We start from the raw sequence: 14,226 nt of genomic DNA, 5'->3' as shown, positions 1-14,226 counted from the left end.
CATAAAAAACGATTAATTATTCATTTCAAATAAAAAAAATCATTCATACAATTGGACCTTAAAAATATAACTCTTAAATTTGACACAATAATTTATTATATTTGTAATTAAAGGCAGGTATTTTCAAATGTGGCTTTTATTATATTCCTGAGATGCTAAGAACTCAAACATTATATTGGGTAAAAATGAAGAATGGTGTCTTTTAATAACCAAAGGATTTGTAAAATAAAATGTGGTTATGCTAAAACTCTTACAGAATAATAACAAATCTGTTGAGTTCTGAATCAATCAAATGCACCAGGTTTTAATTGGCACTCTATCACTGCTTAAATATTAATAAAGCAATCTGCTTAAATATTAATAAAGCAATAAACTATGTATTTGGATTTGGAATGTAAAATAAAGAGAATTGAAATAATATCAAACATTATTGACTGACTTTTTAAAAACACTGTAATCATAAAAAAATAATAATTACCATTTCCATAGAAAAATACAATGAAGTATTGTATAATGAATTAAATATTTTTTTACATTCCCATTTAAAGAGGATTACTTGTGATGACAAAATTATGTTCAAGAGAAAAACTAAAAACTAACTGGGTAACACCGACACAATGCACACATTAATATAAATAAAATATTTAAAATGTTAACAATAGATATACAAATTTGTGTTTTAAAGTATGCATAATTTGAAAACCTGTACCTGGTAACTGGAAATCATTTGAAACATGTAATACTGCTTAATTTCAAGTTTCCATCAAACCTCAATTGACACAAATATCAACGCAGAGGAGTGTGCAAATAATTTCACAGCGGGATGACGGATCCAACGTTGGATTTTTCATAGGACTGCATCAGAGAAAAGGCGTATCACAGAAAATGTTTCGATGAATTCACGAAGATTGCGTGTTGGCATTGCAGCACTTTTGTTTGATGTGATCGTCTTCGTTTAAGTATTTGTTGTGCCTGACGAGATTGGGTTTGTACTTGAGGTCTTCAGCCTGCGGGAGGCTGAGCTTGTGGTGAGAGAGGACCAGACTACCAGTGAGAGCGACGATGGCGCGGTCCAGCCACGTCACGGGGTTGGGGTATATGGAGCCACCCTCGTAGAAGCCCAGGTGCCCACCATGTGCCAGCTCGATGAAACACTTTTTCTCATGCGTACCTAAAGAGGTTGAATCGCTTGTTATTACATCTCATTCAATTTTTCAAAAAATACACCGGAACCTCTTCTTACATGGATTGAAATAATACTATACAAATATATATATATATTTTTAACATTCACTTAATTGAACATTGTAACTATTGTTAACAATGCGTAACAGCAATTTAATTATGCTATTCTTTTTTAGAATTCCCAACATTGCTCCTTTACTTACTAGACGAAGAGAGATATGCACAAGGAACGGTGGTAGGGAATGAATAATCTTGGTTACAATTTTTAATGAAAATTAAAGTACAATAAATAGTAAACATTTTATAAATCCTCAAATGATTTTTACACGAGGGAACCTATCCAGCATTGTTCCTTTTTTGGTATAGTTTTTTTTATATGGAACTGCATGGAACGTATCCCTAATGTAAAAAGAGGTTTCGGTGTACATTAAGTTATCACAATGCTTAATACAATTTTATATAAACATTACAAGAAACGTAATTTTATTTACATACTATATTTTTTTAATGGATTAAAATCTGGTATTAGTTGTCAGAGCTATATTAATTATTTAAAAATAAAGTACATAAAGGTGCTAAATAAGATTTGTTTTTGATTACTTTCTATGATTTATAAGATATATTTTAAGTGGATAAATAACAAATTAAATGCTCAATTATTTAAAAAATAATGTGGTGTTTTCTTGACAATATTATTATGTTTTTTTTAAAATAGTTTATAAAAATGAAGGCGCAAGTAATTTGAAGGTTTTCTGCATTGTGTGTTACAACCTGTTGCAATGGCAGTTCGCAAATAAAATAAATTTAAATTTGCTGAAACAGAAGGGGAAAACATTTTTGAGAAGAGAATATGGAAGTCTAGGCATTTACAGGGCTTATGACCTGTCATTGGCTGGTTTAAGTGGCTACTTTACACACTGTAACATTCACCATTCTGCCTATGTTTAAACATCCACATTTCCTCAACTTTTCTATCTGTTGACTTTTGTCGTAAAGTTGTCGTTTTTGAAGTAAAAGAGCGGAAACTTTTATTACGTAGGTGAGATTCATCCGGCTGAACAGCCATTGCCAAGTAGGTGAATTGGTTCAGCCCTTCCATATTCCCTTTTCAAAAATGTTTTCCCTCCCTGTTGCAACAAATTAGGATCTGAATAACTTCCTAGGGAGGAAATCCAGCTTATATACAAACATTTAAATTTATTCAAAATATTGTCGAATAAAATAAATACTTAAGTGAACACATTTGAAAATAAAAAACTATTTAAGGAATATAATGTATGTACATAGTTGTTACATAGAATCACAGTGCTTTCAAAGTTATTTTTAAAAATTCAATAAAACAGATTAAAACTTTTTCCTTTTACAAAAGGGAGTTTGACTGGTTAAGTGCCATTAGGGCGTTAACACGCTCTCCGTTTCCGCGCTTGAAGAGCAGGCCATACAAAAATAGTGCAAAAAGATGTATGCCTTTGCACTCGCTTTACGCATGAAGGTCAAGTATTTTGAACGATTTTTAAATTCATACATTCGGATACATCTGTTAGAAGCTTGATAAAACACTAGGACACGAGAAATTATTAAAACTATTGACAGGACAGCGATTTAAATGAGAGTTTCTAAAAAGTGCCTAAAATTTCGCAGCCTGCTGGGAGCTGCCATAGCAATACCTAGCGGCACAGAAAAGGTTCAAATAAACTAACCAAAACATCAAGATCAAACTTTTTAAAGTGATATTATTGAGTACTCCATAAAAATCATAATATTTGACATTTTAAACTATTAATAGAGGTTAATTATTGTTTCTTTCATGCCTTGCTTAATTTAAAGAATTCTATAAGTTATTACTAATGGGAAATAAAACTAGGCCGTGCTAAAAATTCTTTTGTCAAAGTGAACTACATATTTCAATGAGCTGATTGGTAAATATTATTTCAGACAACTTTTTGAAATACTATTTATCATTAATATTATATAGGTATTTCTTTTATAAATACATTATTCTATATTTTCATTGCATATTTTTACAAAACATACTTACTTGTGTATTCTCTTATTGGATCTAGTAATTGCTCTGGCACAAGTGGGTCATCTCGGGCATTTATAAATATCATGGGAGTGTGGATATCCTCCAGGTAGTTAACACTGGAACTCCAGTGGTACAGATCTGTTACTGTTTCAAAATTGAAAATTTTCCTGTAAACATAATAATAAATGTAAAACATTAGCCAAAAATTCAAACATAGCAAACTGATAAGAGTCCATTAGCTTTTTGCCCCAGAAGTCTAGACTCATAATAATGATTATTATTTTATTGTTCTAATGAATAAGTCAGACATTTGAGTTTCTAAATGTAAACAAATTAAATTAATGCTGTAATGTTTTATAATTATGTGTGTGAACAAAACTTGAATCCTAATTTTCAGCAATTACATATGTCATTTACTAAATGCCTCAAATCAAGCTTTGACCGTCGAAATGTTTGATAAAATAATAATGCCCATACTTTTTTATAAAATTGCAATAAAAAAGAAAACGCTTGACAAAAACATATGATAAAAAAGTCAGTAAATAGTTTTTTGTAGACCTCTTAAAAATACGTCTATTGACTCATGAGGTTTATGAATAACACAATTGACAATTGATTTTTTCAGTTATAATTTTTTTTATTTTTTTTTTATTTATAAACTCTTACGCATCAACAAATTACAACAGAGATGGAGAACATTTTAGGGAAGTCTAGGTATTTACAGGACTTATGACCTGTCATTGGCCGGATTACATTAATTTTTCTTTTTAAAATTCATATTCTATTGTTATTGATAATATTTTTAACATCTTTCGTAAAGGTTGTCTGAGTCTTTTATTTAGTTTTGTCTGGTAGTTTATTGTATAATTTCAGTCCATGGTTTACTAGTCTCGACTGTCCTTGTCTCGTTTTAGAATGTTGTAAATTATACTGTTCCGTTATTCTAGTATTGTGTCCACGTTTACTACAATTTTTTTCAAGTTTTAGTTCTTTGTCTACAATTACATCAGTGGCTAATTTATTAATAAATTTAAAGGATTCTAGCTGAAAGAGTTCGGTTACATTTAATTGTTTGGTTTGTTTAAAGAGTTTTTTAGTTGCTGTTTGATAAGGGAGGTCATTTAAAACTAATTTTGTTTTGTTTTATTTTATTTTAAAGATACAAAAATACTAGTTTTTTAGTGGTACATGATGGATACAATATAATAACATTTAATGATAATATGATAGCATGTCTATTTATCCATCAATGAACTAGATTTTTAACAGAAATTGTAAATTACTTTTGATATTGATTAAATTTCTAATACAAACAGTAATTTGGAACAAATCAACATAATTACTATATTCAATGGTGCATTCAATTAATATTTATTTTTAAACCACTGACTTTACAGAGTACATAGTAAGTAGCCTTGATAACATGATTTCTTAAAACAAATATTTAATCAAATAAGTTACTGCAAATACACACAAATTTAAATAACAAAATATTAATAAATGTTATTAGATATTAGTATTTAACCACTCACCGGCTTTTTAATGTCTAGCGGTTTCGAGACGTATCTGCTTCTTCGTCAGAACTCTCACTAAATTCATATGCGAATACCAAAATACAACATCACTCTAACCATCACCACAGTATTCAGAAAAATGTTTTAAAACAGTTCAAGGATTGCAACATTCGAAACCGTTAGACATTAAAAAGTCATCAATCGATTATATACTAATTTATTAACATTAGTTGAAATATTTGGCGGCAAGTTAAAAATTATTTATTTACTTATTATGTCTAAATATTATTGACTTAGTATGTAAAGCAAAGCCACTATTCAAACTGGGAATAATCACCCTTATTGGTACTTAAAGATAAATAGTTTTCTTATCAATTAGCCATATATACCTTGTATACGCTTCATCCAAATCAGGTAATGTAGCGGCTGATATGATGCTTTGTTCTGAGAGCTGGTAGCGAGTTTTTATTTCTTCCGAGAGAAGGACATGTTTGTGGCGAGTTATCAAATTCCTGTAATTGTCTGTCATGATGTACAGATATACACGTCGGAAGTTCTGCCAGTGAAGAAGAGCCTTTAATGTCCTAATAAATATAAAATACAACTGTAAACTACCAAAATATTAGGAAAAATAACCTAATAAACAACACCGACTTTTCAAATGTATGAATATTTGTAAAATTATTTTTTAAAAGGAATGAACCGCTAAGCACCAATTTTAGAGACTTGTCAACAGGACGTGGAAAAGAATGAACCTTGAAGAAAGTTAGAAATTAACCCGAATTCTTCAGTAATATTTTTAAATACTCGAGGAACATAATATTCATTAAAATAATATAATAAATATGATCTACTATATCTTGATTCCCATTTTCCAGCACAGATATTTATTTATTTTATTTTATTCAGAAAACATACAGTCATACATAATAAGCATTAAAAACAAAAAAAAATAACATAAAAAGACTAATTAAGTTTTCATAAATTATGCAAAAGATATAAGCTTTTAATGTGACAAAAAAATGAAATAAATAAGAAAAGAATAATTGTTAACATTTGCGTTTTCCATGGAGGTTATCGTTGGTAATAAATTAGAATAAATAAAAATACCGAATGCACACTCCGAGCCATTCACGCACATATAAAACATACATAAACATATACATTACATGCGGCACATATACATAGCATAAACCACTAAAGATTTAGCAACTATCCCAAATAATCGACCCCATGATATTTATATATATTTTATAGATATTTACCACTAGTTGAAAATGGCTTAAAAATTGAAACATTTCAAATATTTATTAATCATTATAAAAAAAATAACAAAATTTCATACTAAAAAGAAGAAAGTACGGATGTACTGTGGCGTTGGATCAGTAGTTCTAAGCCTATTTGAGGTAAATTCATTATTTTATACTGAAATTAACTTATACGTAGAGGGGTAAAAATATTACAAATTTATCTCATAGAAATATAATTCAAATCTTATTTGAAATTTCTTAGCATCTGTGCTAAGGGTCAAAATTTCATAAAATGTTTAATTTCATGTCAATTTTTTGTTGATCTGAGATAAGAAAAAGATTAGCAATTGAGAATGATAGACCGGGGATTCCGATTGTCATTTGCAAATCATTTCAAAGTGCAAAGATCATTTAGATAACATATTCTAGAAGAAGAAAAATAATAATGTCTTATACAAAATGAGAACTTAATATGTCGATATTAGTATGAATTAATCTTCTATATGTAATGACAATGATGTCAAAAATAAATCAGATTAATAATCAGCTAGAGTTTGCATGACCTAGACCATTTTTTAATATTTTTTTATTTATTTTGTGATGGTGAAATTGACACTATTATAAAACGTGACACTTGAGAAATTCCACACATTTTTATTTGTTTGTATTAGATTCCATAAAAATTTCAAACTTTATATGTTGCGTTAAGTAATTGAATCGAAATAAAAGAATATATTCAGTGACATAAACAATGTAAAAATAATATTAGGAATCATGAGTGTATGATTCCTTACTCACAGTGGACGCAGGTCAAGTATGTCATGTGACGATCTGTTACGCGTGTTCTTTATTGAATAATCTGAATAGATAAACAATCTTTGAAATATACACTGAAAAAAAATTCTTCCTAAGCTTATTATGATTGTGATAATAAAAATCTCTCATTGATATGATATTATGTCATTATTTCTTTTCATTTTTTTAAGGAATAACCCGCTAAGCCTCCTTTCTAGAGGCTTGTCAGCAGGTAGGAAAGAAAGCAAGTTATGATTAATAATACACCACAACACCCGGACCAGTTGAGAAAAAATCTTTGTTGGATTTATTTTTCTTGCAACTGGCGGGAATGGAACCCGCAACTGATCCGCGAATAATCGCGAATAATCCGAGATTTGAATCTCATTCTACTTTCTTCTCTTTGACAATTTTAAAATTTAAGACCAAAATCATAGTATCTCTGTACTAGTGATAATAATAATAATTATGGATAACTTATACAGCGCCATTTTCGTAATATAATACCTCAAGGGCGCTTTACAAAGTGATTATATAAAGATATAAATTAAATTTTAACTTTTTGATTTAAGAAAAATAATGTACTTTGTCACCACATGTTAAGAATTTATTCAAATGATTTAGAGAACAAGTGGGTTTTAAGTTTCTTCCGAAACATCACTTCACTCTCACAGTTTCGGACTTCTGTTGGGAGAGCATTCCATGCCGTAGGGCTTGCGACCGCAAATGCACGTTCGCCGAATTTAGTGCGCTGTTTGCGTAGAGGTATAATAACTTTTCCTTTCGACGTAGATGTAGCTGATCTAAGCGTAAGACGTCTGTCAGCTAGTTCATCTGGAATGCAGAGTTCCCTTAGATATTCTGGAGTAGAGTTGTGTAGTGACTTATACATAAGCCAGCAGAGTTTGTATTCCATCCTCTGTGGAAAACGTAGCCAGTGCAATTCCCGAAGTAGTGGAGTGATATGACTGAACTTAGAGATTCTAAAAATAAGTCTCGCTGCGGCATTCAATACATACTGTAGGCGAGTCATTTTATTCATTGGACCTTTGGTTGGTTGTATACCAACAACCAATCGAGTAAATAAAACAATGTAAACTTACTCTATCGCGTTGTATCCCTGGCAGATAGATATTCCACCGATGATATGGTGTGGTTTCGGCTGCTTCTTGTCACCGAGATATTTGGTAATCAGATTCCCACCGAGACTGAAGCCAACAAGCACCAGACGTGTGGTCGGGTACCTATCCAACAAGTTTTCTACCATAGAGCCGAAGTCTTCAGTGTGACCTGCAACAAACATTGTAAATATTCACATATTTCATTGAATTTGAAATCGAGATGTAAATAAAAAAACCAAAAGCAGGCCTTTTTAGCAGCAAACTGACTTTTTGAATTGTATTTGAAAGTGTTGTTACCTGCTATATATGTATTTGGTCTCATGAAATAAGAAAAAAAAGTATCCAATGGATTTATTGAAATGGGGTATTCATATAAATTTAATTAGATTCACTAACTCAAATATTTCATTCTCAGATTGCATTGTAAATAGTAAATCAGTCAAATAATACTAACTATTATATAATATTTCTTGTTAGTTATGGATGATTATGACTGGTCAAATAGGGCAGCAAGAAATGAGAAATTATGAAAATCTTTTTTTTTTTTCAAAATACCAAAGAAGTGTGCAAAAAAATATTTAAAATACCTAATTTCTAGTGGAACTACATTTTATCAATAGAGTATTATCACTCGGGAAAAATATCGGATTTAACCTACTCTACAAATAATAGTTTTTTTAAATATGCTCCGAGTGTTTATATAAACCCTTATAATGAATATTTTCATTCATTATTTTCGTTTCGAAAATAAGGTCTTTTGAAAACGATCGTTTCATAAGTTGCATCTCGAATATCTTTTATTATTTTATGGTTTTCAACCGCTTCTAAATATTTATTTATTATGAAAATGATAAATTGAATTATCAATTTACCATGAAAATTATAAATCACAACTCGTAGGGTTTAATAAGTGACAGAACGCCGTATGTAAACAAACGACACATAGAAAAAGGAAGCTATCTACAATACTCTATAAAATCCATAGACATTGATGAAAAAAAATTCGATGACGTCACAAAACATCAGAAGACGTCATACTTGATGACGTCACGAATTGTTTGTTTTTGGCACCATTCAAATTACTAGAATTTAATCCTTTATATTTCCCTTATTTCTTAACAGATTGTAATAAGAATAGTACCGATCGGCTTGTGATTTTTTAGATTAATTTATTAGCTAATAAAAAAATCCATGATAATTGCCCATTAGTGACAGCGATTTTATAAATAAGGTTGTGTTTCCGTGTTTCGTCAGATATAATGAGAGTATAAATACCATAAGTGAAGATCCTGCTGGCTGTAACTTGAACACTGCTAAGAGCTCCTATATGATTGAGTACAGCGCATCGATACCCGTGGTACTGGGAATAGTGTACAAATGTGCGAATGTAGACCGACTCGGATGTATTTCCAATTCCTGGACAGATTGCTACTGTAATATCATCTATAAATAAAATAAATAAATTATGTTATGGAGAAATAACGGTTGCTCAAATTATTATTAAATGGAAATCCGTTTGGTTATCTCGAAGAATGAAATTATTAAGGAATACAAGAAAAAAGTTCTGTCGGATACAGGCAACACATTGGCAAAACTATTAAAAACCTTTTGCCAGAATCCTGGAAATGTGTCGGTGTTAGTTAATACTTCACCTTTTCATGCAATTTGCACTAAAATAATTGTAATAAAGTCTAGCATAAAGTGTGAAATAGCTGATTATTGAATTTTGGCCCAAATTTAAGGACATATTTTGGGTATTCTTCGTCAATTTATCAATCAATTATTAATAATAATTATTATAACGGATAAATATATTTATTAGACTAAGAAATATATTGACAATTGAAAGATTAAGATCAATTTACTTTGCATTATTTAATCTACCTATATTACAGTATGGGGCAATCTGATGATGATTGTAATAATTAAAAATAATACTTTACGGGTTGACAAAATTAAAAAATTAATCAAAAAAGTTGGATTAAAAAAAACACATACTTTTTCTACTCCAATTGTTTAAGGAATTCAGGGTTCTAGACGTAAAACCGTTATGAATTATTTTTTTTACTTCAAATCTACAAATAAAACATCCTCAATAATGTTCCTACGTCACAATATGTAAGTAAGAGATCTAGAAAAATTGGGAATTTCTGAATTTCAAAACTAAAAACAACAGGACAACATAATTTTCTTAAATTAAATTAATAAGGTTAACAAAAAGTAGTCAGGAGTACAAAATATTTAAGAAAGAAGTTAAAAATTATATTCATTATTCCTTTTAATATGGCACTCATTGAAATCACAGTATATTTTATAATTTCAGGAATTAAAATACTTATTTAAACTTCTTATCTTCAAAATATGTTAAGAATAGTATAAAAGCTGTAAACGTTGTAAAAATTCACCAGTCTTGAAGATGCCTACTTAGGCGAAAGCGCTCGTTGGTCAAAATAATAAAAGTAAAATTAAACAAAGAAGTTTCATTGATAACTTTATTTATAATTTTATCAAAATCATTAACTATGGAGTTTTAGTAAGAAATATCAACAAAAAACATCAATATTATTTCAAGAATAATTTTAATGCATCATAAAATATTCATGTAAAAAAAAAATATGATGTACCTTGAAAAATATGATGTAGTAGGTATCAATTTATTTTTTTTTACATTTTTTTATTTTAATGTATTTATTTCATATGTACAATACATAATATATATTTCAAGGCATGCATGACACGAGGAAAATTAACAATGGTATTTGAATGCAAAAAATGTTAACATGAAAATACCCAGAAATTAAAGTAAAACGAAGCTATCATCTCTGAACTTTTCTTCAGTAACATGAAAGATGTCAATATCTGAAGTGATACAGTTGAGTAAAGACATTGCTCTTCTGTGTCCTTCACTATCACACGGGGAAACTAGATTAAGGTGAATGTATTGACGATGTGTATTTGATTGATCACAAATGGACAATACTGAAGTGAGGGGTACAATGAAGCTTTTAATGTTTCTATGTTTTTTTATTTTCGCAGTTGGATTATAAAGAAATATGAAGTTTTCGCTAAATTAGTAAAAAAAATTGATGGGGATATGCAAAACTGAAGAAACACTAGTATTTATGAACAGTTTCAGGAAAGAGGTTGGCGCTTTCATATTTTTTAGTAGGGCGAAGAAGTAATACCTTCATAGGGGCCACCGAGGGGCTCGTACAAATCGTAGGTTAATGTAGAGCGATCAGACAAGGTGAGGTAAACCCGCTGGCCGATTGGCCACGGGCAGCGAACTCTCCCGATGACGCTGTGGAGGATAGTCTGAACGTGCCCACTGAAGCCCCATAACCGAGTTGGAATGTATCTGAAAAGATAAATTTCGAGCAATTATTTTTATTATATTGGTCAATCACAAGAATGCAAAAATATAAAAAAAATGCTTTTGATATTTAAGTGTAATCATTAAGTTATTATACGTAGGTACAGAGCGTTAAAATGTATGATAACCCTATGTTAATGTGTTAGTGCCTGTCGGTGAACCTAGTAAACAGAATGTTATACAGTGTGTAAAGTGGCCACTTAAACCAGCCAATGACAGGTCATAAGCCCTGTAAATGCCTAGACTTCCATATTCCCTTATTTAAGGTATTCTCCATCCCTGTTGTAATTTAAATTAATAAATTAAAAATAAATAAATAAATTAATTAAAAAGGGGTGTAATCCAGTCTTTTGCCTACAAACATTTGGACAAACTCAAATATTGTAATAAAACCAACTGGTCCAAGAAGAAATATAGAAATTGGAAAATTGTTTTCAGGCGTTGCCTAGTATGTGAAATAATTCAGTCAGATGAATCTCTTGACAACAATAAACGTTTCAGCTCTTTAACTTCACTAAAATCAACAAATGGAAGAATTGAAGAAATATGGATGTTCAAACACAGGCAAAGTGGTGAATGTTACACAGTGTGTAAAGTGGCCAGTTAAACCAGCCAATGACAGGTCATAAGCCCTGTAAATGCCTAGACTTCCATATTCTCTTATTTAAGGTATTCTCCACCCCTGTTGTAATTTGTTAATCTTAACGACTCCCGAGGGGGTGAAATCCAGACTTTTGTCTACAAACATTTGGACAAACTCAAATATTTTAATAGAAATTTAATTTGCGTTAGTAGGCACACTAGAATGATTTATTTGAAAACTTATTGTTACGCACTCACAAAGCAGAGGGCATTGAAGATTTGAATGACAGTACATTTTTTTCCACTCCTCTAAGCATTATTAACTTGATATTGAACACAAATTGCAACCTTAATAATTTATTACACAATTCATCACATTTAGCTGATTTGTGCGGCCTCATTTTCAAGTCAAGGCACTTGACGGTAGTTGTTTAACTATACAAATATAATATGTTTTTCAAATTAAAATATTTACGATTTGCCACAATATAAAAATTTTTAGAGACTTTTTTATCGAGTTATAAAAACCTATCACAAAGCCCGTGAGATTATCATAGAACCAAAACCCAGGGTTTAAAATTTAGGGTTTGAGATCCCGGATTTGATTTCCGACAATTATAAACATAATTATTTACAATGTTTTGAATATGTCCGAATGTTTGCAGACTGGCTGGATTTCTTCGATTTAAATAACTCCCTAAGGAGGAAATCCAGCCAGTCTGTAAACATTTGGACATACTTAAAACATTGTTGAATTAACTAACTGGCAAAAGAAATAGTATAAAAACGGAAAAAAATGTTTTTAGGCATTGCCCAGTAGGTGAATTGGTTAAGCCGGAAGAATCTCAACCACATGATAAAGGTTTCAGCACTTTTACTTCACAAAAGTCAACAGATGGAAGAGTTTAGGGAATGTGGTTGTTAAAAATTAGACAGAATGGTAAATGTTACACAGTGCGTAAAGAGGCCACTTAAACCAGCCAATGAAAGGTCATACGCTCTGTAAAAGCCTAGACTTCCATATTCCCTTTTCAAAAATGTTTTCCCTCTCTGTCGCAACAAATTTAGATAATTATTTACTCTCACAATAATATATTTGTGTTCATTTTGTAACTCATACCAGTATTATACACGTATTAAGTAGGTGTGCACTTTTCTTGATAAAATACTCATGTATAATAAGCATTTGAAATTTGCATAAAGTTGCAATCATTCAGTTAGATTGAATCAGTGAAACAAGAGTGCACAATACCGCCATTAAATCGCTTTTGATATTCGTTGTGAAATTGAATTAGAAAAAAATGTGAGAAATTATGAACAATAGATCGCGAGAAGTAGTCACCAATGATCTCTTAGCAAAAAAACATTTTGTTTATTTATTGAAAAAAACAATTACATGACAGTCGTATTCAAAATACAGAAGATGAGTGGTGCCGGGTAGAATCGCGGATTCTGGAATGCGAGGTCCGATATTAGAAATTAGAACCCAACTCTACCACAACGTGTTTCCTATTTTTCTAAGCCGGTTTATTTAAATGCTTCCTTTAATATTCATAAAATCATAAAAATATGATTTATGTAGATCCCCAGCATATGAGTCCCTTCCATTTATTGAATTATCGGTAAATTAATATTGGAAACATGGAAAAATTAATGGAACACTTAAAAATAAAACAACTAGAAAACATACAAAACACAGTTGAAAAATGGAAATATTTTATGTATTTTATTGTATAAATTCTAACGATAATTTAGAGTAAGTCCCTCTACAAGTACGAGACCTTTTTGTCTTTTTTTTCTAGAGGAACAGCCTTAAAAACAAAAATATAAAATTATACTTTAAATACGTTTCGAAACTGAAACTGTGCTAAATGTACCTTAATTGTATAAAATTAAATCGAATCAGGTCGTGGTCCCGTGGCTAGTGTTGCAACTAACTGAGTCTGAGGTTCGAACCCCACTCTACCCCAACATGATTTCCATTTTATAATAGTGATAATTTACAAATCGTTGAAAATGGCCGCTAAAATTTAAATATTCGAGTAAATTTAAAGAGCGCTAATATTTCTTTAAAAATAAATGTTATAAATATATTTTGGGTATATTATACTCCAGCGTTCCTGATTTGTTTGCATATATTTATAAATGTTTCACCTGATTAATTTCATGAAAAAACAATAGACCAAAGAATTAAAAAATATGGATGTTCAAACATTGGCCGAATGTGAATATTAAAGTGTGTAAATTGGCCACTTAAACCACCAAAGACATAATCCCTGTAGATGCCTAGACTTCCATATTTCCACATCTCAAATGCTCTCCATCTCTGTTGTAATATGTTTTAAATGTTTTATTTTCCGGTTTATTAAAAGAGATCGCT

The 14,226-nt window shown here is 30.4% G+C and overlaps 1 protein-coding gene across 1 annotated transcript; it reads right to left on the bottom strand.

The window, feature by feature from the left end:
• Window positions 1-525: 525 nt before the first annotated feature.
• On the bottom strand, window positions 526-11,243 carry Hydr2 (abhydrolase domain-containing protein 2). The gene is made up of 6 exons (XM_088229592.1): window positions 11,077-11,243; window positions 9,167-9,334; window positions 7,874-8,060; window positions 5,115-5,309; window positions 3,224-3,378; window positions 526-1,171 (listed from the first exon to the last, which is right to left on the bottom strand). The coding sequence occupies exons 3-6, from the start codon at window positions 8,035-8,037 to the stop codon at window positions 900-902; spliced, it is 786 nt and encodes a 261-aa protein (XP_088085718.1). The 5' UTR covers window positions 8,038-8,060; window positions 9,167-9,334; window positions 11,077-11,243; the 3' UTR covers window positions 526-899.
• Between the last annotated feature and the right edge of the window lie 2,983 nt (window positions 11,244-14,226).

The sequence above is a fragment of the Micrasema longulum genome, unplaced genomic scaffold, assembly GCF_059751315.1.
Source record: "Micrasema longulum isolate JH-2025_06_02 unplaced genomic scaffold, ASM5975131v1 h1tg000683l, whole genome shotgun sequence".
NCBI lineage: Eukaryota > Metazoa > Arthropoda > Insecta > Trichoptera > Brachycentridae > Micrasema > Micrasema longulum.
The sequence above is the reverse complement of the archived record's forward strand: the minus strand, read 5'-3'. Positions and strand labels throughout refer to the sequence as shown.

Coding starts and splice junctions, on each gene's coding strand:
- Hydr2 (XM_088229592.1), bottom strand. CDS start 8,037: ATGGTAGAAAACTTGTTGGATAGGTACCCGACCACACGTCTGGTGCTT. Junction 5,310..7,873: donor CAGGGATACAACGCGATAGA/GTAAGTTTACAT, acceptor TATATTTATTAG/GACATTAAAGGCTCTTCTTC. Junction 3,379..5,114: donor TTGGATGAAGCGTATACAAG/GTATATATGGCT, acceptor TTATGTTTACAG/GAAAATTTTCAATTTTGAAA.